General features: G+C 37.8%; 1 protein-coding gene across 2 annotated transcripts in view; it reads right to left on the reverse strand.

The window, feature by feature from the left end:
* LOC121322745 (striated muscle preferentially expressed protein kinase-like) overlaps positions 1-22,083 on the reverse strand; it is a 115,583-nt gene that overhangs the window by 52,184 nt on the left and 41,316 nt on the right. For both annotated transcript variants that reach the window (XM_041263006.1, XM_041263007.1), the window contains exons 3-9: positions 21,811-21,988; positions 15,363-16,993; positions 13,490-13,633; positions 12,541-12,723; positions 4,941-5,146; positions 4,337-4,425; positions 3,290-3,465 (exon numbers count right to left, since the gene is read on the reverse strand). In XM_041263006.1, the coding sequence (XP_041118940.1) occupies positions 3,290-3,465; positions 4,337-4,425; positions 4,941-5,146; positions 12,541-12,723; positions 13,490-13,633; positions 15,363-16,993; positions 21,811-21,988 (2,607 nt within the window). The remainder of the gene's footprint in view (positions 1-3,289; positions 3,466-4,336; positions 4,426-4,940; positions 5,147-12,540; positions 12,724-13,489; positions 13,634-15,362; positions 16,994-21,810; positions 21,989-22,083) is intronic.

The raw sequence follows: 22,083 nt of genomic DNA on the forward strand, positions 1-22,083 counted from the left end.
TGCTGGGGAGGGGGGCTGGGGGGTGGGGTGAGCACTGCGAACTCATGCTGCCTACATTATCTTACTCCCCCTGTACACAAAAAACAGAAAAACAGTAGTCAGCAAGCACAGGGTTATAGTGCAGCACACAGACACACAGACACACGCACAATGGGAGATTGAGGTTGATTTATACATTCCTTCCAAATACACCTGTGAACACCCGTTACAAACAACTGCAAATCTGCAATACTAGAGCACAGTTGAAACATTCCCATTTTACAGTGGCATAGATTCAGTAACATGCCAAAGCTGTGGGGGTGTTCTTTTTGTTCTTTCTAGAATACTCTGTTGCTCAGAGCATTGGGAGGTTTTCAATTTTACTGGGAAGGATATAAACCATATCAGATATGAAACGTTACAAGAGCAATGGTGATGATAATTGATGAGAATGGATTTAAAAGGGTCTAGGAGATGTGCTTTAAAAGTTTAAATACTGCATTCTTTTGTCAACCCACTAGAGGTAATAGGTGTACAGGCTGAGCTAGACGTCAAAACTAAAGATAAATGCTATGTTTCCATTTGTCACTTGGGGTGAATCTAAAGTGATTTGAAGCCCCAGTTAGAATGCAGCGAACTGGGAGTCTTTCCAAATGAAGTCCCTGCACTGAGAGCCAAATATATTCAGATGCATTGTAAATATTGCACACTGTTTATCAGACAGCATCCTTGTTTGTCTTGTTATACGTATGTGAAATGTTTGAGTTTGCTCTGCCCAGCCTCCCTACGAAAAACCCAGGGCACTGCTTAATGTGCATATGGAATGAAAGAGTTCCTGTACGTATACCAAGTGACGATAAATTGGTCTGAAGCAGCCTTGGGAAAATAGGGTAGACTGGAACACTCAATCAAGTTAACATTGAATGTGTTAATGACTTAGATTAGAACATTTGTATTTGCCTTCATATTGGTGGTAGAACTGAACACGCATTATGACAGATTGTTATATCAAAGCATTCCCCCAAAACACTGAACCCCCCCCGGCAATTAACAGATCTAATAAGGTGTAAACAGTAGTTCCCCTGTTGTTTGCTACTTTTTTGGGATCTATTTATTGTGACCCAATGTGCATCCATATGCAAATTACACAATAGGGGGAGGATTAAATCCCAGACTGCTGTATATGCAGGCAGAGCAGAAGAATGTCAAATAATTATATTATCAGGGATTTTAATATGGAAGTCCAGTCATATCTGATACTTATAGTAAGTACGCATACACATTCATACACACATACAGCTAGCATGAAAAACATGCACAAGCCAATTTTTGGCTGCAGCCAAGCTTAGCTTTAAGCAACATGTACAGTGCAGGGTCAGTCATATGTACGATTACAATACTTCCTAGAATCTGGTTTTGAAATAAATTACCTCAGCATATGTTTAGGTTAGGGCTGCTTCCAAACAAGGTCTGTAGATGACCTGCCACGTCCAGTGCAACACATTTACAGTGATACCTGTCTGCTGGGCAGTTTCTATAAATAATAATATCACAGCCACCTGCTTTGCTTGATATGAGTGGCTACAAACTTAACACAGCTTGCTGTAGTGAAACAGGCTGTTAACCAGAAATGGAGACACTTACAGAGTCCATTAAGATTAGAGGATTTACTCATCTGTGTAGATATATGTAGCGCCAGTATTTGTTCTACAGTATTGGGCAGGTGGGTTCAACATGATGACAAAGGACCTTAGCCCTATAAGCCTTGTCCTGAATCAACTCTTTAGAAATTATTCGGAGTGAAAAAGGGTAAAAAACTGATAAACTAGAGATTAAGGACATGACTCGCATCATCATCTAATTTTATGAAACACAACAGACCATACATTCTATGTATAATGTACATACAATACAAAGTAAGCATTTATTTTGATTCAGGTTGTTCATTGAAACATAATTAAAAGCTGTTAATTGTGCAATGGGCTGCATCGTAACTCAAGGTGATAACTTCCCATTTACTTCATTGACAGTGTCTGACTGTGCATGGTTGGGATGTAGGTAAGTAATGCAGAGATGTCAATCACATCCAAGACTTGCCTTGCTTGACTTTTAGGGAATCAGAAAGACCTGTAGGTCCTTATTAAAATGAAAGCTTACTTTTTTTTTTTTACATTTTACAGGAATGATAAACAAAGTTAATCAAAATTATTACAGAGAATGTGTTAAACTTAAATTCGAGGGTGGAAGATGTTAGATATGTTTTCCATCCAGCTCGTTCACTTTCCTATTGTTTACCTGGAAATATCCGCCTGATACCACCTGTAAGTGGAAAAACCTTTTCCACAACTAACAATTTCTATGTTTCATCGAAGAGACTACTCAAAAAGAATGGCACAAAGGCTAAGTGAATTATTTGGGATTTTGTGCACTTTTCAAAGCAAAACACCTTGACTGTATTGTGATGCAATGTTGAGCGTTAAAATTCGACCTAATACTATTATAAAAAAAGTAGATCATCGTGACCTACATACAATGTATGTTCCTGTACAAATATATCTGTGATGTACTGATGGACAGATGAATAGGCTTCTCCTTATATCCCCTGTACTCTCAATTACTTAAAGAATGAGGTAATCCTGTTTCAGAATAATAGCATTATCAGTTCTCTATATATTCAGCTTTGCAGTAACGATATGTAATGATCTCATTCCATGGTATCACACTGTACTGGAGTTTAAGGGCAAGAGCAAAAACAAAGGTACATTTTCTTCTGGGAATAACACAACACCCTAATACAAAGCACCCTCTATTTCGCTATCTGACTTAGTGACGGGCCCTACCTACTGTATACCTATTTAATGGCTATTTTTGCAATGTCAAATATACTGGACACAGGGCAGCAAAGGGTTAAACTGTAAAGTACAGTACATGACAATTAACTGTCAACATGCCCTAATGAGGGAGCACGACACTAGCAGGAAACAATTTAGGTGTCGGAAGGAGCCGTTAAACTTTGTTCCGGGTATTTCCTTGCTAGTTCTCATCAAACTATTTTAACCCCCTTTGATAATTTGCTTTAAAATAGAACCTTGAAATGTTAAAATGAGTTAGAAAAATAAAGTAATGCTGACTTTACAGAGGTGTAATGAGGGAGAGTTGCAAATGGAGATGTGGGACTGAGGCTTGCCAACAAAACATTAAATACATATTGATATAATAAAAGAAAAGGCTGATGTAACACTGAATAGAATGGAAGAAGGCCCCTTTTATAACCAGGGAGATGTATTTCAAGCAGTGGGAATGCCCTTACCTTTGAGCTCCAGTTTTCCTTCACATTGCTTCGTTCCATATTCGTTAATTGCTTTACAGGTATAAACTCCAGCGTCCGACTTCTCGGCTGCAGTGATTTTCAGCTCAAAGGACCCGCCCTCTGCTTCAGTCACACAATGACGACTGTCAGTCTTTATCGTCTGTCTGTTCTTAAGCCTAGAGGCAGATAAATACTGGTGTAGACATTATTTTGGCCCCCTATATTGTTCTGAACCCCACCTTACCTTATATGCAGAGCTCCCTTGTTATAAGCCTGCCTTTTATGCTGTGGAATTTGTTATAAAGCAGTATTGCCCCCTAAATAGCAAGGTCTCTTAACTAAATATTATATACATATTTGAGAGTCCACAACTTTTAGATTACGGGGGCTCTTCAATGGCCAAAGCTTCTAATTCTAAAAAATAAATTAAAAAACACAATAAAAATACAGTGAAATATAATATAGCATAAAGCTCCAACTAGCTCCTCTGTTCTTTACTCCAATGCTATTTGACAGAAATGCCTGGTCATAGGGCGTTCCTGTTTCAGGGCTCATATTAGGGGAGTCCACTAGAGCAATGAGGATGGGACAGTATTCATGGCACAAAATGTAAAGGCTAGCCTGCATCTGCTGAGTGAGACTTCCAGGTGGTATATAGTTTGGGATCAGCATAACGGCGTGGGGGTAGTTGAAACCAGGACTGGCTAGGGGGCATGTCTCACAGTTGTACAATGTCTCCTCACCCCCAATGCTACACTCATGTTTAATTTCCAAATAAATATGGGGACCTATTTTGAAGCAAGTACAAAGGCAAAGAGAGCAATACAATACTTTTTTTTGTACACAATTAATTATTTTCTCTCTTATTTGAAATGCACTCAGGAGTACTATATGAAAAGCCATCCCTTGCCAGTTTGCCTAACAGGTCAGCAGAAGCTCCCTATGCGTCCCCTGCCAAGATCTGTGCTCCAAACCAAAGTTCCCCATCGCAGGCAGAGCCTCTGTGACCGACACCAGAAACGTCACAAAAACTAAAGGAAGCCCTACCAGTAAATCATGGGCTTGGGTTCTCCTTGAATTTGAACTGACAGGCTGACATCCTGACCTTCTATAACTGTCTGGTCACTCAGGGATACCTGTCAAAAGCAACAAACACATGTTAGTTCAATAAATATCTATATCCAGGATTGTACTCTCTAAGGCCTTCTAGTATCTGCTTAGATGCCCTGCTGCCTAGTTTCCGTATAAGAAGGGTTCATACTTTCAGTGTTTACTTCTGGAGTACTGGAGCATTCACTTTTTAAAGTAATGCATTTATTTTGAGCTGATTTGTTGAAAGAACATTAAAATCCTATTATTTGTGCAACAGGTCGGCAGTAAAGGCGAAGAAATGTGAAAACAATGCACAGTTAATTCATTTTTTTAAATGTAATGCACATTATATGTAACATTATCTAAAAATCCTCAACAAACAGAATGATCACTTCCTTAACAACATCTAGTGTATAGGTAAAACTGAATTGTAATAAAGCTGTGTCTGGGTGATATTGCTGCACTTGTGGGACACATTGCTCATTAAAAAAAAAAAAGGTTCTTCTATTAGGGACAGCAATATATTTATTGGGCAAGAGGTCTATGTGGGGTAACTGACCTCAAAAGAGGGCGGCTCCTTGAAGCGTGTTTCAACAATGCTCTTGGGTTCTGGGATGTCAGGTATCCTCATGGTGTCAGGCTCCCGGAACGATGGAACTCCAAACTCAGCTTCCTCCAGCGGGCTGAGGTACTCCTCATCGGAAGTGATGGGGCTGCTGAAGTCCAGGGGGACACTCAGGGTGGTCCGCTGGTCCTGGGAAGGATCTGATGGTGGACAAAGTGAGACGTTAAGTAAGGGGTGTCCAACCTAGGAGCTGGAGGCCAAGCATTCACCTAAACGGTTCTTGATTTGCCCCAGAAACTCTCCAAAATAATTGACTTGCTTTCGATTTGAGGTAATGTTAATGTCCACTACATAACATCGGGCTAAATTTATTTGGAAAGCTATTTACTCTAAATTTACTCATTAACATGATTTTTGTCTGAACAAAAAAAAATATTTTTAATTCGAAAATGAGTAAGAAACAACTTCAGAATACTCCAGCACCAAAATAAAATATTCAAGATGCTTATTTATGATTTGGCAGACTCTTATTTATTAATTCGAACAGTCTGATCTGGTCTGTAATCCAAACCTTGCTTTCATGATGACGTTTATGCTTAAAGCAGCTGTACAAACTAAACTTAAATATCGTAATTCTATAAGAAGTGTTTAAAGCATTTGCATTGGTATCTTTCATTTAAGAAATATGTTTCTATTTTATGATGTATATGCATGTGAGCCTATTTAGTGGTACCGACTCCATTGTGATTAGAACTGTATAAACATATATGCAGGTCATTTAACATGGGAAATACACATACTCTGGTCTAGCAAACTGTTTTAAAACCTGTGCTGGCTTGTAGTACTGAGCCAGTAGGTCATTTGCATCCCATTTTACAGACTCACTACAAAAATGTGCTTGTTTTTTCCAGATGGTGTTTAATACAAGTTTACTATAAATTACTGTTTATGGCAAGACACAGAGCCAAGGGAATGATTCATTACAATCACCAGAGGGACAACACTCTTAGCTGAGCAGAAGCAAATGAAACACAAATTAGCTTTTATGGCTGAAAGGAAATTACTAGAAACAATTTTGCTTTTTACTGTAGAAAATAAAATACCCAAATTGGCACAATCAATGGTTAGAAGCTCGAATCTTATACAACAAATAAATAAAAACAATTTAATTGTACTGTATAGCTAAGATTTAAGCAGAGACTTCCTTACATATTCTAGCATTTATTTACTACTATTATACTGAAAGAAACTTGGATATACTAGACAAAGCAGTTGCTCTCTAGGTACTGTAGGAGTTGCTTACTTCCATCATGCAGTTTCCTTTTGCTTCAGTTACACTTGCTCTTGTTGAAATAATAAAGGCGTACAAGTTGAGTTCATTGTTCCAAGGTCAGCATGTTGTCTGTGCTGGAGAGGACTAACATATTAGAGCACTACAGCTACTTTTACACTGCGCAGATGCTTGTTAAAGCAACATTCTGTAAATTAGGGACTTGTAGCACCCCCTATAGGTCACAGTGGACAATGGAGTGTGCATCTTGTGGTCACTACTAATTAAAGTGCTTTGAGAGTAATACTTTTTCTCTACCATTGCTGGCCCCTTTTGGCTTTCTAACCACCCTGTAAAAATGATTGCCTACATTTACCTATTTTTGTAGAGCATTGCATAATCATTAATTTCTCCATATTTAAATGCATGGTCATGCTTTACTTTGTACTGTACAATATTATGTAATGCTGTTTATGAAATACAAAACAATTACCCTCCATTTAGGACCATATACATATATTATGATATATATATATATATTATATATATAGATATAGATATATATAATATATATATATATATATGAGAGATATATACTACTCCAATTTTGTCCGTTATATAGTTAAATATCTCTATTTATGTAGTCACGAGTCGCCCCAGGACTATGATGAAAACATTATGTTTTTATAGTTGTTTGTTTAATACATAAAAGTTAGGTATATATATATCAAACATTGCTATATATTATATATATATATATATATATATATATATATATATATATATATATATATATATATATGTGTGTGTGTGTGTGTGTGTGTGTGTGTGTGTGTGTGTGTATGTGTGTGTGTGTGTGTGTGTGTGTGTGTAAAAAAATTTTTTTTTTTTTTTTAGGAACTAGACACAGTGAAGGTGCAGGCTCCGAGCTCGAGACTCTCTAACTTGAAGGTAAAACATGTTATTTCTGTTCTACCTATTATGTATATATAAATAATAAAGATTTACATAATCAATTTTTACAAGAATAATAAAAAATAAGGGTCTATCATTAAGATGGAGAAGAATTAAACCCCATTTGAGCAATTGCTACATCACATTGCCCCTTTACAAAATATGATCCCTTATTTCATTAGCTCAGAACATCTTTGGTACTATTCCTATAACACAGCTGTCAAAAAATTAGCAGAACTCAATTTGCATCCATTAACCTTTGGCTAACGCATAGTACCTAGCAGAATCCCAAATCAAAATAACAGCTTATTTTGCCTAGAGCAAACTGAAATCTTGCAGTATTCCCTGTTTATATAATATAGTATATATATATATATATATATATATATATTTAAAAAAAAACGCTTGTCCAAGCAAAAATCCGACAGCATGTCTGTTTAAAACTCAGCAAGGACCTTTTGATAAAGCTGCAACCTAAACACAAATGAAAAAGCCAGAGGTAGGTTTACATTTGCTCAGCTTTTTCCAGTTTCTTATCTGTCTTGGACACTGAGCTACTGCAGAGTTTGTGCTTTCCAGTACCCTCAACCAACCCCATATCTCAGCTTGTTATCAAGCATGTCAAACTAAAGCACATGTTATCAGTAAAGAATTCTATTGGACCATAAAACTTCCTCAGTACTTGCCGTTGAGAACCGCAGGAAAGGTTGGTACCAAAAGCAGGCTGATTTCATGAGGGGAATCACACTAGCAGTTGTGTTTGCTTGTCTGTTTTCATACCGGTATCCTTTGGAGGTCCTGCTCGGAGACTACAGTCCCAAATCTCCCTCTCCCTAACTCTCCAACTGTTCTAAAGGAGATGCAGGCATTTTTCTGTTCTAGACTATTTTTTAAAAAGTAACTGTGTCTACAACAATGCACTCCATTCCTTCTTTGTTCTCTCTCTCAGCTCCTTTATTGCTCTTTCCCTCCCACTTATGAATTATCTCTGCTTTAAAGGTGCAGTCTCTAAAAGTTTAAACTATATTGTCCAGCACTGTACCATTTTCACTGCTCCCTTATCATTTTGCAGTGTTAAATATATACTGTACATGCATCATTAGAGGTTTTGATTTCAGGGTTTAAAAGTTTTCTATCATCCATAACTACTCTGTTGTATAATATGTAGTAATAGCCCTGAGGAATCCAAAGAAATAAAACAAGAGTAACATTTTGACTTTCTTTACCTTCAGTTTTCAAGTCTCACCTGAAGATACATTTGTGATATATTTTATATACTGTACATATTCTCAAGATCCAATGAAAATGCTTCACCTTGTACTTAAAGATATTGGAAAAGACATAATTGAAGTATTTTATATCTACAATGTCTAGAAATAATAACTCCACTCAGCTCAACAGACAAGTTAACTGGTCCCAGTCTTGGCTATCCATCACTATAATTTCTGCCGGTCTTATTCACATGTACTTTAAGATAATGAAACCATGTCGTTGAGTAGGGTTGTTATTTTGCAAAGGTAGTTACTATCCTATTATGATTGTGATTTCTACTTATACCACTATTTGCCCCCCCCCCCCCCCCCCCCCCCCCCCCGGCCTAAAACAGAAAAGCGGTTATTTTCTAACTTACCACATATAAAGCACTACTTCAAAGTGTGTAAGAGGTGTAAACATACAAAACTGTGAAAACAAAAGTAGTTTTTAATCTAAAACGAAAGTAACATATGATTTATCTTGCGTGTGTGCCACTCTCAGCACAGAATCAAGGTTCAGCTGCTGCAGCCTGCAGCTTTGCAGTATTGTGATCAAAATGTTTCTGCTGAAGCTCTGTGGCTAGCTTCAAGTGAAATATTTATTCAAAATAAAAACATGTTTGTAAAAGGCAGTTCTAGTGTTAATGAAATGGAACTTTTAGATCTTCCACAAACACAAACACAAATAAATTCAAAGTAGTAAAACTTAGTAGAAATTATATGTTATATAATTGTGTGTGTGTGTGTGTGTGTGTGTGTGCGTGTTCTTGAGCGTGTCTGTTGGAAAGATAACCAGATAAACAAATAGTTAATGTACGGCTTAATTCAGAATGTGCGCGACAACACATGAATTAATTTCTCTTGTTAAATGTTTTTATGGCAACGCACGAAGCTCTCCTCACGATATTCAGAGTCATTCTTTTCCTACTTATAAACAGACACTGATATTTAAATATCCCCTCCCTTAAATGACTATGAATTGAGCAATCTGTATTGGTGCAGCCGATTTTTTCCTAAATCAGAACTGCATTATGAACGCATTTCCTGAAAAATATAGCAAACACGTCATGAGGCAAACTGTTATGACTTGTGCATGTAAACGCTGCCATTGTTTAATTGTGTGTCTGGAAGTGAAAAGTGGTTTGTTTACTCAGTCTGGCTATTGTAAAAGTTAAAAACACAGATGTCACTGTTTCAGTTGTAAGTTGTACAAGTTGTTACTACTTAAACACACATTAACAAAATGTAGAATTTAGAAAGAAAAAAACAATACCAAAATGACAAAAAAATAAAACCCTGAAAAAAAAGGAACCCTGCATTACAAGATTTAAATGTTTCAGAACCAGAACTATGAAATACGCTATGAAAAACAAATATATGGTCTGAGTGCCCAGACATAGATCATCTTCCACTTGGACATAAAACAGACTCCAATAATTGCAGAGAAGAAAGGCTGCTATAAATATGCTGAGCCTCCAGTGCCCTAATAAGGTAAAACAACTCTTTCTCTCAGGCTGTGTCCACAAGTATATAATCACATGGAATATTCGAGAAGCTTTCAGAATACTTATACTACTTTTGTTCTTAGATATTATTTAGAAATGTCTCAAATCTAAACACAGAACCCAAAAAATCCAGATATACCCCCTTAAGCAATTAAAATATTTTCCTAAAATGAAAGAACACCATTATCCCACTTCAATATTAACCACTGACTCAGCAATGACACATTCCTTATGGTGTTCTAATAATCTACTATTTAAGAACACCCCTTACAAACAAGTTGTGAAAATACCACTGCAATACCTTTATATTACTCTGAAGAAATGCAAGCTGAACCTTTAGCAAACTTCATTACTAGCAATGGTTCTGAAACATATTTCACACAGTGGTATTCTTTATTTTTATGTAGTGCCATCAAAAAGCGCTTTACAAAGGTAGGTTAGGAAATGTGCATTATATGCAGAGCCACTTACAATAGGACATTGGTAGTAGCCTTGAGGGATCCAAAGAAATAAAACAAACACAATAATAAATCTTGTGTGCCTGTGTGGCATCCCAAAGACAGTCTCTGAATCCTGCGTTATAAGTGAATCACCCACACACCCTCTCGCAATGCCTTTGTGCTTCTATTGCCCCTTTATAACAGTACCATTGGGTTGCTGCATTGTCTTTGACTATCATTTTGTAGTGGATGCTCTTCTTCATAATTTATTCTTGCCTAATATTATGGAGATGGTGTAACCCAATTTAGGCCATGTCAGTAGTATACATGTCATGAAACAGAAGGTAACCAAGACCTGCAGTGCCAGTCCTAAATAACTTTCAATAAAATGAGAAAGTGGAGGCCATCAATAGCTCAGTCAACTGAGTGTCAGCACTCTACAGCTGCATGCACAATATGTGGAAGAATTTCAGTAGAAAATGTCTACGCATGCTTTTGTTAAATTTGGGCAAACAGTTCTGAACATATACAGCATTCATGCAACAAATCAACAGTCATTAACTCACAATTCCAATTACTTGTGTTATGGAAGCCATAAGACATGTTAAGGTGTTGTTGTGAATGTTCATTGCATTCCAAGTCAATCACAATGCAAAGCCGAGTGCCGCAATCCCTTTAAATGTTGTAATTTATTAACTGCGCACACCTTGAAGTTTTACAAAGAAAAACCTGAATAGCCTGAGAAACTAATAGTTCAGTTTCATTGTAACTGGATGAGTTTGGGATACCGTTAAAATAATAGAAAGCATGCACATATGCCATAACCCCATTTAGGACTGTCATCCCAGAAGGAATAATATAAAGCCCATGATAGCTAATCAAAATTGATGGTACAGCACATTTAGTTTAATTAAAAAGTCTGTGGGAGATTAAATCAGACTAGGATATATTTAATTGCTTGCATTATTAACATCTTTGAGTGTTCAGATAATTGTATTTTATTCCAAGTTGTTATTTTTACTGCAGTCCTGATAATTCTTACAAGTTTAAAGTTTTTTGTTCTTGTTATTCCTTCTTCTTATATCTGAATATAATATATATATATATATATATATATATATATATATATATATATATATATATATATTGTGGATATATATATATAAAACGATTGGGTGCGAATAGCCAGTCAGCTTCCAGATCTAGCGGGCTTCTATTTTGTTTAGATGCCCGATGGAATATTGAAGTGCTTAACTGTGAATTAAATTTTAACTCAATCCACACAAAGACATTCTAACCTATAACTAATCTGATAACATAAAAAGCTACTTAAACATACTGGTCTTCAGACAAGGGAACTTATTTGTCTGTGACAGGACACAATAATGAAGGCTCAATTTGCAGCTACTGTAGAACAAATCAACAGGAAAGACACAATTGCTCCACATTTCTGTCATCAGCTGGATCAAAAGAACACCCTCACTCAAAACCAGTCAGTCAAACTGTGGCTAGGGATGCTTAACTCCAGTCGCCGTCATATATATATATAAAAGATATGAGCTGTAATATGTATGTATTCTCAAATTTTACTGAGTGTGTAAAGTTCTTGAAAATAACATAAAAATAGCTGTATGTTGAATTTTGCAATTCAGCATAAGGTCAGCATACACATTACATGTGTGTGTGTGTGTGTATATATATATATATATATATATATATATATATATATATATATATATATATAGATAGATAGATAGATAGATAGATAGACACACACACACACACACACACACACACACACAGTGATATGAATTTAACCTGAAACTGTATTTGCCATGGAAACAACCAACTAAGCTATATTGAAATATTAAGCATTCTTACAGTCTCAGCAGGAATGATCTTGTGTGTGAAAGAGAGAGCAAGGCTGACAGGAGAATGTTGTTTATAAAATAAATTTGGCGGAAGAGACTGAAGGAGATAAATCATAACCAAACAAGGGCACTATTTAAAAAATCTAAACTCTGTGATGCTGTGCGATGAACAGAATACCAATGGATAGCAGTCTCATAGAAGGTTTCCCTATGTTTGGTAATAACAGATGTCTTTACTACCCTAGCTGTTTTTACTACCCTGCCCCTGGCTGGCCACCAATCCTTTGACACATTCACCCACCTGATTTAACTGTCAAAGTGGCGCTGCAGGAAGCCTTGCCCACTTCGTTGACAGCGCTAACGCAGTACTGTCCGGCATCACCAGCTTTCACCCACTTAATCAGCAGGGTGTGCCTCTCTCCTTCCACTTTAACCAGATGGCTAGGGCTGCTCCTTACAGGGATGTTGCCATGTTTCCAAGTTGCTGGTGGGAAAAAAATCAACAGCACTGCATTTAAATTGGTTCTATTTCTTGGTGAGAAATCAGGATGATTGGTAGTGGCTTTTAAGATGATCAGTAGTTAAGTGAACTGCATCACATAAAGTTGTTGGTTGTGGGAAACCCAACCCATGCTTTTCTCAGATGCCTGTTTTTATTTTTCCCAGCTATGAAATGGGTATGGCACAGTACTAGGCCAGTTATCAAACATTTAAAAAAATAGGATTGCTTGACCACCATAACTTGCAAGTGGTCTGTTCATTCACATAAACAGTTTTATAAGCCCTATATTGGATCCAGCTGATACCTAAAGTGGTTTTTGAAACTCCCACACGTTCATCAGCAAGAATATTATTATTACAACCAAGAAGTTTGATAACTTTGTGAAGACATCCTAGTAGGATACCCAAAATATGAAGGAGAGGCTAGAGACTCTGATAGTTATTCAATTTTTTTGTTTGTTTTACAGTTCATTTTCGTTTTACAGTCAATTTATAACATCAGCAGCATCTCATTACGAAAGAGTAACCTTGTAATTCACTGCAGCCCATTTATTGTTATACACAGTATATTACATATTGATAAACATTAAATCTGAGCCAATACGGGGAAAACAAAAAGTCATAAGCAATGCTGGGTCAATAAGTCATAACATATTTGAGTCATCCTAGAAGTTTCCATATGAATTATTAAAGAGTAAATGAGCAGCTGCGTGGAAAAGGAAAGTGAGAAGCACACAGGAGTAACTTGCCATCTGGGAGCGGATTGCCAGTGATGATACATTTGAGCAGCACCTCTGTGCCAGCCTGTGCAACTATGTCCTGTAGAGGAACCTCAAACACAGGGGACTCCAATGGGTCTTCTTCAGCTGACATGTATGAATCATCTGAGGACTCTGCCGAAAAATACAAAGAAATTCCAGTTATAGAGTGCATTTTATCTTGAAATGATCTGCTAAATACAGTATAATTAAGGCCCTGTGTAAATCACAATTTCACAGACTGTGCGGAAATTGTGAAATTAGCCCAATACCGCAATTTTTTCGATATTCTTAAGAAATAAAAATAAATGCCATCATTATTATTTGTATTTCATACAAAACAAAATCACATTAACTACACTATACAGCTCTGCTGTATGACTGTATGATTAAAATACTACACACTGTAAATGGATGTCTCTAAAAAGGCTAAAAATGTGTCTGCAGCAGATCATGTAAAGCAGTATCCAGCAGGAGTTTTACACTGCGACGGAGGTAATACACTTCTGTACGTTACTGTAGATAACTACTGAAAATCATCCATTGACAGGCATTTAGATTCAAATATTCAGCGAAAGAGAAAGGCAGAAATCCAGAGTAGTACCACGACTATTTTACTCGCAAAAGAAACAAAAAACAGGGACTTCACATGTTCCAAAAGTCCACTGAAAACTGGGAAGCACGAAGCACATTCAATTTTGACCTGACGGGAATTTGTTTGTGCAAATATCCCTTTTGAAAAATTGGACAACCAAAAGTTACGTTCATTCTTCAGACTGAGTGTAGCAAATGGTGGAGTGATTCCTTCATCAGTTCAGCTGAGACGTCAATACTTAGTTGCCGAGCATCACGAGCAGGAGATTATGGAATTGGTAAAACAGTCTGGTTTCTTGTCAGTGGTCTCTGACGAGTCGACTGATGCCCAAGATCAGTGTGGGTTACACATTGTACTTGTTTTGCAAGGCCTAAATGGAGAACATGCACCTGATGTAGAACTGAAAGCTGTCCTTGCAGATACACTTTACCTACAGGCTGTTAGTTTCACAATCTATTGTAATTGTGATGATGCCAGTGCTTTTCTCTCTATTTGTGGTTTAAAAAAAAAAAAAAAAAACTGTACACGTAATTTATTAAATAGTTCCATGCACATTCTGTGAAATGCAATACCCGTGACACTGCTGTGAATTTAAAAAAAAATAATAATCTGTGATTTTCACAGGACCTTAATTATTTGCTATTTACCATGTAAATAAGGGGTAACATGGTTAGCTTTCACTTATAGGACATATGCTCATACATTACCATGTAGTCAACAGACTGCATATTTTCAATGAAATGAAAACAGGAAAAAAACTAACGGTAACCCTCACTTTTGACCTGTTACCTAATATGGCTGCAATATAGGGATCTTGTGGCATCTTCTTGGTGAAATTTCAGCACTGTCAAAGCCTCATATCTAAGAGACCATTTGAGATTGTGACATCATGTTTGCATTCTTATGTAAACACTGTCTGCTAAAGGTGTGAGTGGCCCTGAAATTGACCAATGACCCAATATGGTTGACATATTGGTACTTTTTTGGTTTCTTCATTATAATTAGCATACTTTGAAATATTGTATGTAGTACATAGCTGTAGTCTATGATTCTAACAGTGAAATCCCATTAGCAGTGTTGTAGTGTTACCAGTAAAAATGAACATTTGATCATATCAATGATACAGACCACATGCTTTGTTACAATGCCTGCTGACATGGATTTTATATAAAACAAATGAAAGGTCCCATTTTTATTTTTGTTCTATACCTCCCTTGCACTGAAAGGCAATTCAGTCTTTCACTAAAATAATATAAAGACAAGACTTACCTAACTCCATATCTGTGGATATTGGACGAGTTCGACGACCATTCCCTCTGCTCCTCTGGGTCTTTCCTTCCTTTGCCACACTGGATTTTTTCTTTTTGTCAGGCTCCAGACCTGCGCATCCACCACCTGCCTCCGCCTCTACCACAATCCGGGGCACACCTGGCCTGGGAGCTGGCTGTGCAGAGCTCTCCTCAACTTCCATCTTCTCGTCCTCCATTTTATCTGGCAAGGGGCTGGGGGAGGGGACTCGTGTGAACCTGGAAGCCATTGCAGGCGCTTGTGTTGGTAGTTCTTGAAGCTGGGCGGCTTCTTTGGGGGTTCGTGTAAGTTTAGAAACCATTGGAGGAGCTTGTGTGGGCAGCCGTACGGCTTCTTTCTGAACCAATAGACTAGCAGGTTTTTGCACAATCCGCTGTACAGGAAGCTGTGTTGTCTTGGTCTCCTCTACTTCCATTGGAAGGTGCTGTGGTAGTGTTGGCTCTTCCCTCTTCTTCTGCAGTGTTTTCACTGGGACCAATCCCTTGGGTAACTCTTTGTGGGGACTGATTCCCCTTGCCTCTTTAGTCACAGAGGGACGATTGGTTAAATCAGAATGTGACACATCCCCTTCTCTTGGCGATTGGTTGACTGTTGCTAGGCCCCTCACTAAAGGTTTCTTAGAGCTCAGCTGTTGCTGCTGCTGCTGCTGTTGAAGCAGTTGTTGTTGTAGTTGTTCCTGTTGTTTCTGGAGTTGCTGTTGCTGCTGCTGCTGCTGTTGCTGCTGTTGTCGTTGTCGCTGCTGGATCCTCTCTCTGTCTTGCAGCTTCTGAAGAACCTCAGGAGGAATTGGCTCCAGCTTTTTCATAGGTGATCTCTTGCTCCTATGTGAGATCTGCTCTGTGGAGAAGGATTTGCTTAAATTGGGCTTGCCTACCACTTTCTTGATGCGCTGGAGCTCTTCGGTGAACTTGTTCTCGATATCTTGGATCTTGTGACTGTAGCGAGGCTTTTCATCAAAAGAAGAAGCCTTCTGCTTAAATATGGACCTTCGCTGAGCTGCTTCAGCCCTGAGTGCCTCCCTCAGATCTTCCCTGGAGCTCTCTCGGGAGATTCCCGTCCTGCTCTTCTCGTCATCTGACTGATCAAAGGAGCGTGTCCGGTGGAACCCGGCCCAGGAGCGCCCCGAGATGGAACCCTCATGCTGGTCAATACTGCGCCGCCGTTCCTCAAAGTAGCGCACCTTCTCAAAGATCTTAGAGCTTGCCCGGGCCAGTTTGGGGGAGGGCCGGAGCGTTAAGTCCTTCCGGGAGTATTCGCTCAGTGGTGTCTGTGGACGGGAATCCTGGGTGCTGGTTTGGGACAGTGCGGAGGATTTAGGCTGCTTGATCTTGTCCTCAAATTCTGCAGGTACTATATCCAGGTATTCAACAGGGGTCACAATTTTCTTGCGGGGGGTCAAGGGGGTGGCTGGGGCTGACCCAGAACGGCTGGGTATGGGATTGGAGCTAGACCTCTGGCCAATTTTAGGAGAGGGAAGTGGAAGAACTTGGGATCGGGAAGGGGGGTATCTTAGGGACCCAAGGTCCCGTTTCTGCTCCAGCTCAGTGGCTTGGCAGCCATTGTCTTCCCTCAAAACGTCTCCACAAAGGCTTCTGAAAAAAGGTGATTAAGGGAAACTTTCTGTTAGCTCTGAGGTCTGGGTGGTGGTGGAGCCCAGTTTTTGGGAAGCCAGTGGTTAAGTAGTACGAGCTTGGGACTGAAAGTAGGTTGGCCTGCTAATTAAAGACCATGCTGGCTGGGAAGGGAAGGGAAATTGCCTTTTGTTAGAAATGAGAGCAGACTATTATAATTTGTCAGATCAGGGCTGTGAGCTTCTGAGTTTTCAGAGTTTAAGATAAGGATGGGGCTGCTTGTTAGTTAGGACTGGCAGTCAGGGTACTTTTAAAGTTGGCTGGGAGGCAGAAGTGCAAATTAATTAGAAAAGTGGAGCCGTCCATGAGCACTGAAGACTAAAGAGATGGCTGGTCTAGTATTTAAAAGCTGTAGGCACATCAGTTAAAACTGACGGACAGGAGGCTGTGCAGCCAGTGGTCTGGTAAGTTGGCTTTTGGTTGAGCAACACGGTACGTAACTATTCTTTTTCACAAGGAACTACCATTTCAAACTGTTTTTAGGACGTTTGCCATACTGTGGGAATATCTGCAGTTATGTTTACAACCACAAAGAGGACTCACTGCCACCCAACTAAAGTTATCAAATATCAACCATGTAGGGAGGTGGGGTTAGGTCTAAGACCTGATATTTGGTATTGTATTTGATTGAAAAGAATCATTATCCTAATCCTTCCAACAGAACTGAACAGGTCCTGAATTAGGCCAGAATTCCACCAGAAAGCTAATTCATTACTAGTTTACTGCATGAACAGTACAATCAAGGCAGTGCTGAAACACACAAGGCGTGCAAGAACAAACAGGCATGCAGTACTAGCAAGCTTCCTGAGGTGCAAATCAAAATTGTCTAAAAAGAGGCCTTGAAAACATGATATAAAACAGCGCTTTAAATATTTTGTTAGGTGGTGCTTGAATTTTAAGAAGACCTTTGTCTTTCTTTCTTTCACTCCAAGAAATATTTATTTAGATCTAAGGACTTCTATCTCTCAATAGTTTTCTACTGATTCTCAACATGGTTACCAAAATTGAAAAAAAAAAAAGACAGAAAAAAAATAACGTTGCACTGCAACTTATTACTTGTTTTCATAGAATCACAGATAATTGTTGGATAAAGTACAAAGCTTCTATATTAAAATTTAAATGGCAGTAGTACTTAGCTGAAAGCACTCTAGGGGAATTCACTTTGAGGGAGACAATGCCCCCTAGAGTCTACGTATCTTCACTATTGTAAAAGTCCCTCATCTTTAACTTGTGCTAAAATCATCCCTGTGCTATGCCTGATATGAAATATACCTGTTTTAATGGTTGCAAGACCCTCCCTTTTCACAGACATTATATTCTCTAGGGCCAGCCTATCCTGTATATATTCAGGGTGTTTTAATTCCTAATCCTGAGCTATCCTTGAACCTGTGAAGTGACAGCTAGGGGGGCTTTATTCAATTCCAGACCCTCATATTTAACTGACATTAAATGAATCCCTGTTTCTGCCTTAGTCAGGCCTGTATCATAAACAGACATATGTTTTTGGTTATGAGTCACATTTAATACCAAAATTAAAAAAAAAAAAAAAAAAAAGTGTTTTTAAAAAAACAGAAAAACAACACCATGCAAAAAGAAGCTTGCAGAGTTCAACATGCAGAAAACTTTACCACCCTCTAAGTCTACAGCATGCAGAACAATCAATGGTAAACCAAAGGGGTCGATGACACCACACACACCAACTGAAAATGCAAAATGGTATTGAACAGATGGGTCTGTGTAAAAACTGATTTCTTATCTGTTTATGGGAAGCAGTTCTGAAATAACATATACACAGGGTCTTATTCAAAAAGCATTAGCATGTGGTCTAAATGCATCAGAGTGTTATTTATTTCCAGACATGCTATCCCTTTATGAATAATTTACTTCTACACTTTACAATATGTGGCAGATACCATATGAAGAAGGGATGGAATAAGCCTCTTCATATGATTAAGCAGGGATTGCTTGGAATTCAAAAAGTGTGTCCTTTTATTTGAATTCCCACCACTTATTATAAATGGTATGGTGTATATGACAAAACATCAATAAATACTATGCCTTCACCAGCTTAATGATTTTAATTTAGAATAAAACCTTTTTAGTCCACCAGACAAACATTCTCTCTTTAGTTCTGTATTTATTTGATTTTCCTTTCATTTTCATTCACTCTGTACTATATTGAACATGTGTTCAAATCCCTGAAGCAACATATCAATAAGAGCCAATGGTGACAGTAAGGAACCATTGAAACCTGGCCAGCAGGGGAATCTCATAAACAACAGACACCACAATTATAAAAATCACTACTGCTCTGTAGACAGAGAAATGTTTGTCTAGTGGACATTTTTTTTATGTTTTATTCCAAGATATGGATGAATGTGTGACATTCAGTTTGTATTTCTTCGTGTATGGTCTTAATATAGTCTACAGTAGTGCAATACCTTTTTTTCCCTTATGTTGGTGTGTGGGCCAGAACTGAAATTATCAGGGAATGAACGGTGAAGAAAGGAGGTCAAAGGAAAGTGTGAACTCAAAATAAGAGGAAGAGAAAGAACTGAAAAACCTGGAGGATGATCAATTTCTATACAAAAACGACACCCGTCCGTCTGTTGGCTCGATTTAAATAAACGTTAAAGATATTGAACCGGAGGATCTTACGCATAATAATTCAGAAGGCAGTGGCTGATTAAATTTCACACTTTGTCATTAAAGAAAAAAAAAATTAACTATTAATCTTTTTACCGCACATGAAGAACACTTATTTTCCACGAGCGCTTCTGTCACCAGTTGAGATTTCGACCCTCAACTTAAGTTACTGTGAAGAATAAGACCATCACATACAAACATATTCTAATGGTAACCACTGAACTTTGAATACTTTGAGTAATTTTTTTCAATGGTAAAATGGTACGGGTAAATGGAATAATATAATATATATATATATATATATATATATATATATATATATATATATATATATATATATATATATATATATACATACACCATTGGTAATACCATTAAAGTGATATAATTATTTGTGATGGGTGGGTTATTGTAGATTCCGATATTTTAACTTTTTTTTTTTTTTTTGCTATATAGTACTAAGTTACTACAAGACGGCCTGTTGTTATTATAAGTTCTAGTCGAATAGGAATGTCAAGCTATGCTACTCCGGGCTACAGACAACGTTATGACTATAAGCTAATATAACTGAAGCTAATATAACTGAATCTGCCATGTAGAATAACATTCCATTAGATATGGCAAATGCTGTACTAGCAAAGGACTTCTCGTCCTTAGAAATTTCAAATGTTCTTATTTAAACGCTATTCACTAAGCATTTAAACTAAACAGTAGCTAAATTAATTAAGTACATTTCCTTATTATTTAAACAGTTTTAATGTATTGTTTATTTAATGTATAGTTTAAATGAAATGTTATTGTGTGAATATAACTTTGGAGAATTTGGCACAACAAATAAGTTTAAACTGTACAATTCAGTAGACATCCTTACAAATAATTCTAAATGGACCGCTTACTACAGTTGGTAATAGATTCAATGAAACATATTTGCTTCACACAGAACCATAACTGTACATCACTGTACTATCCAAAGTGGGGATGATACTTCATTGACAACAAAGATCGGCACATTCCAAGTACAATGTAAGCACTGTGTACTGACATTTAGCTAGACTGTGACTAGTATCCACATATTAAATGGCATTGCCATCTTTAAGTTAATAGTCGAATAAAGTTAAATTAAATTGTGCTTCCTTAAAACGTAGGCCGGTTTGGAAATTTTTAAGTTTAAAAAAAATAAATTAATAAAAACGACAATAAAATAAAAAAGTGAGTTTTAACAAAACAAAGAAGTGATTTTACAGTTTAGCGTTTGTAGGGGGAAAGGTAAAATGAGGGATGGAAGGATCAGGATTCAATATAGACTTGCACAGTGGACCCTGGCTATAGCACTGGAGTGTAGATTCAGTTATTTTGTGCTTTACGGTGGAGTTACAGAGAGAGAGGGAATTCTTTCATTCAAGCATTGTTTTTTAAAAACCCTAATAAGGTTGCATTGTTGCCTTTCTTTATTATTGGTCTATGTGCTTTCAGTAAGCTTAGTTTGAAGAAATTGGTAATGTCATTAGCTAAGATAACTCTGATATTACCCAGTCATACCCAGCTGCCCATTATACAAAGAGACCTTACCACTGTATAAGCATTTTCTTTTTTTGATTGGTGTATTCTATAACTGAAATGTGTCTCTCTTCCTAATACAAATGGACATGGAAGTCTATGTAGGTAGGTAACCATTTCTAATACAGTAGATGTCATTACTGCAGTTGCAAAATGGGTCCAATTCATTGTACCTTCTGTTCAATAGTTGAGAATAATTCTCATGTTATTAATTCACTTTTCTATCCCTCTCCTCTGATTTAAGAGTTGCTCCTGACGGGCAGAGCTATTTCAAAAGGTGAAAATTATAAATATATGAAACAAATTACAAGGGAGTATTATAGCAAGGGTGCACTGTAGCTTAGCGTTTATTTCTTTTTCGTGTTGTTTTTTTTTTTTATTTTACTTACAGGGGTATAGAAAAAGTCCTTCCTCTATAGAGACTGAAAGTGCTACCGTAGTAATCGCTACCTAAAGACAGACTTTCCTCGGACCCCCAGACTGGCCGGGACAGATTGGCGCGGGACGCCCGAATCAGAGGCTCGACCCCTAGATGCCTGATCTGGATGCCGGGCAGCTCCCGCGCATTAGCTTGCCTGGAAGGCTTGGAGAAAGCATCCTTCTGCGTGGAAACAGTGACTCTCGAACCCACGCCAGACAGCTCCTTCTCCACCACAGTGTTCTGGCTTCCCGCCCAGCTGTCCGCCCGGGACCCGCTCCAACCTGAAGCGGGCGTTGTTTCAGGGGTGGTGTCCTTCATCAGGTCCAAATTGCCTAAAAACAAAAACACATGTTTATAATTAAGTAGATAGAAAATGTCCATTATACACACCATTAGAACAAATACATATTATCATAGCACAGAGGTT

Source organism: Polyodon spathula, chromosome 11, assembly GCF_017654505.1.
Source record: "Polyodon spathula isolate WHYD16114869_AA chromosome 11, ASM1765450v1, whole genome shotgun sequence".
Lineage (NCBI taxonomy): Eukaryota > Metazoa > Chordata > Actinopteri > Acipenseriformes > Polyodontidae > Polyodon > Polyodon spathula.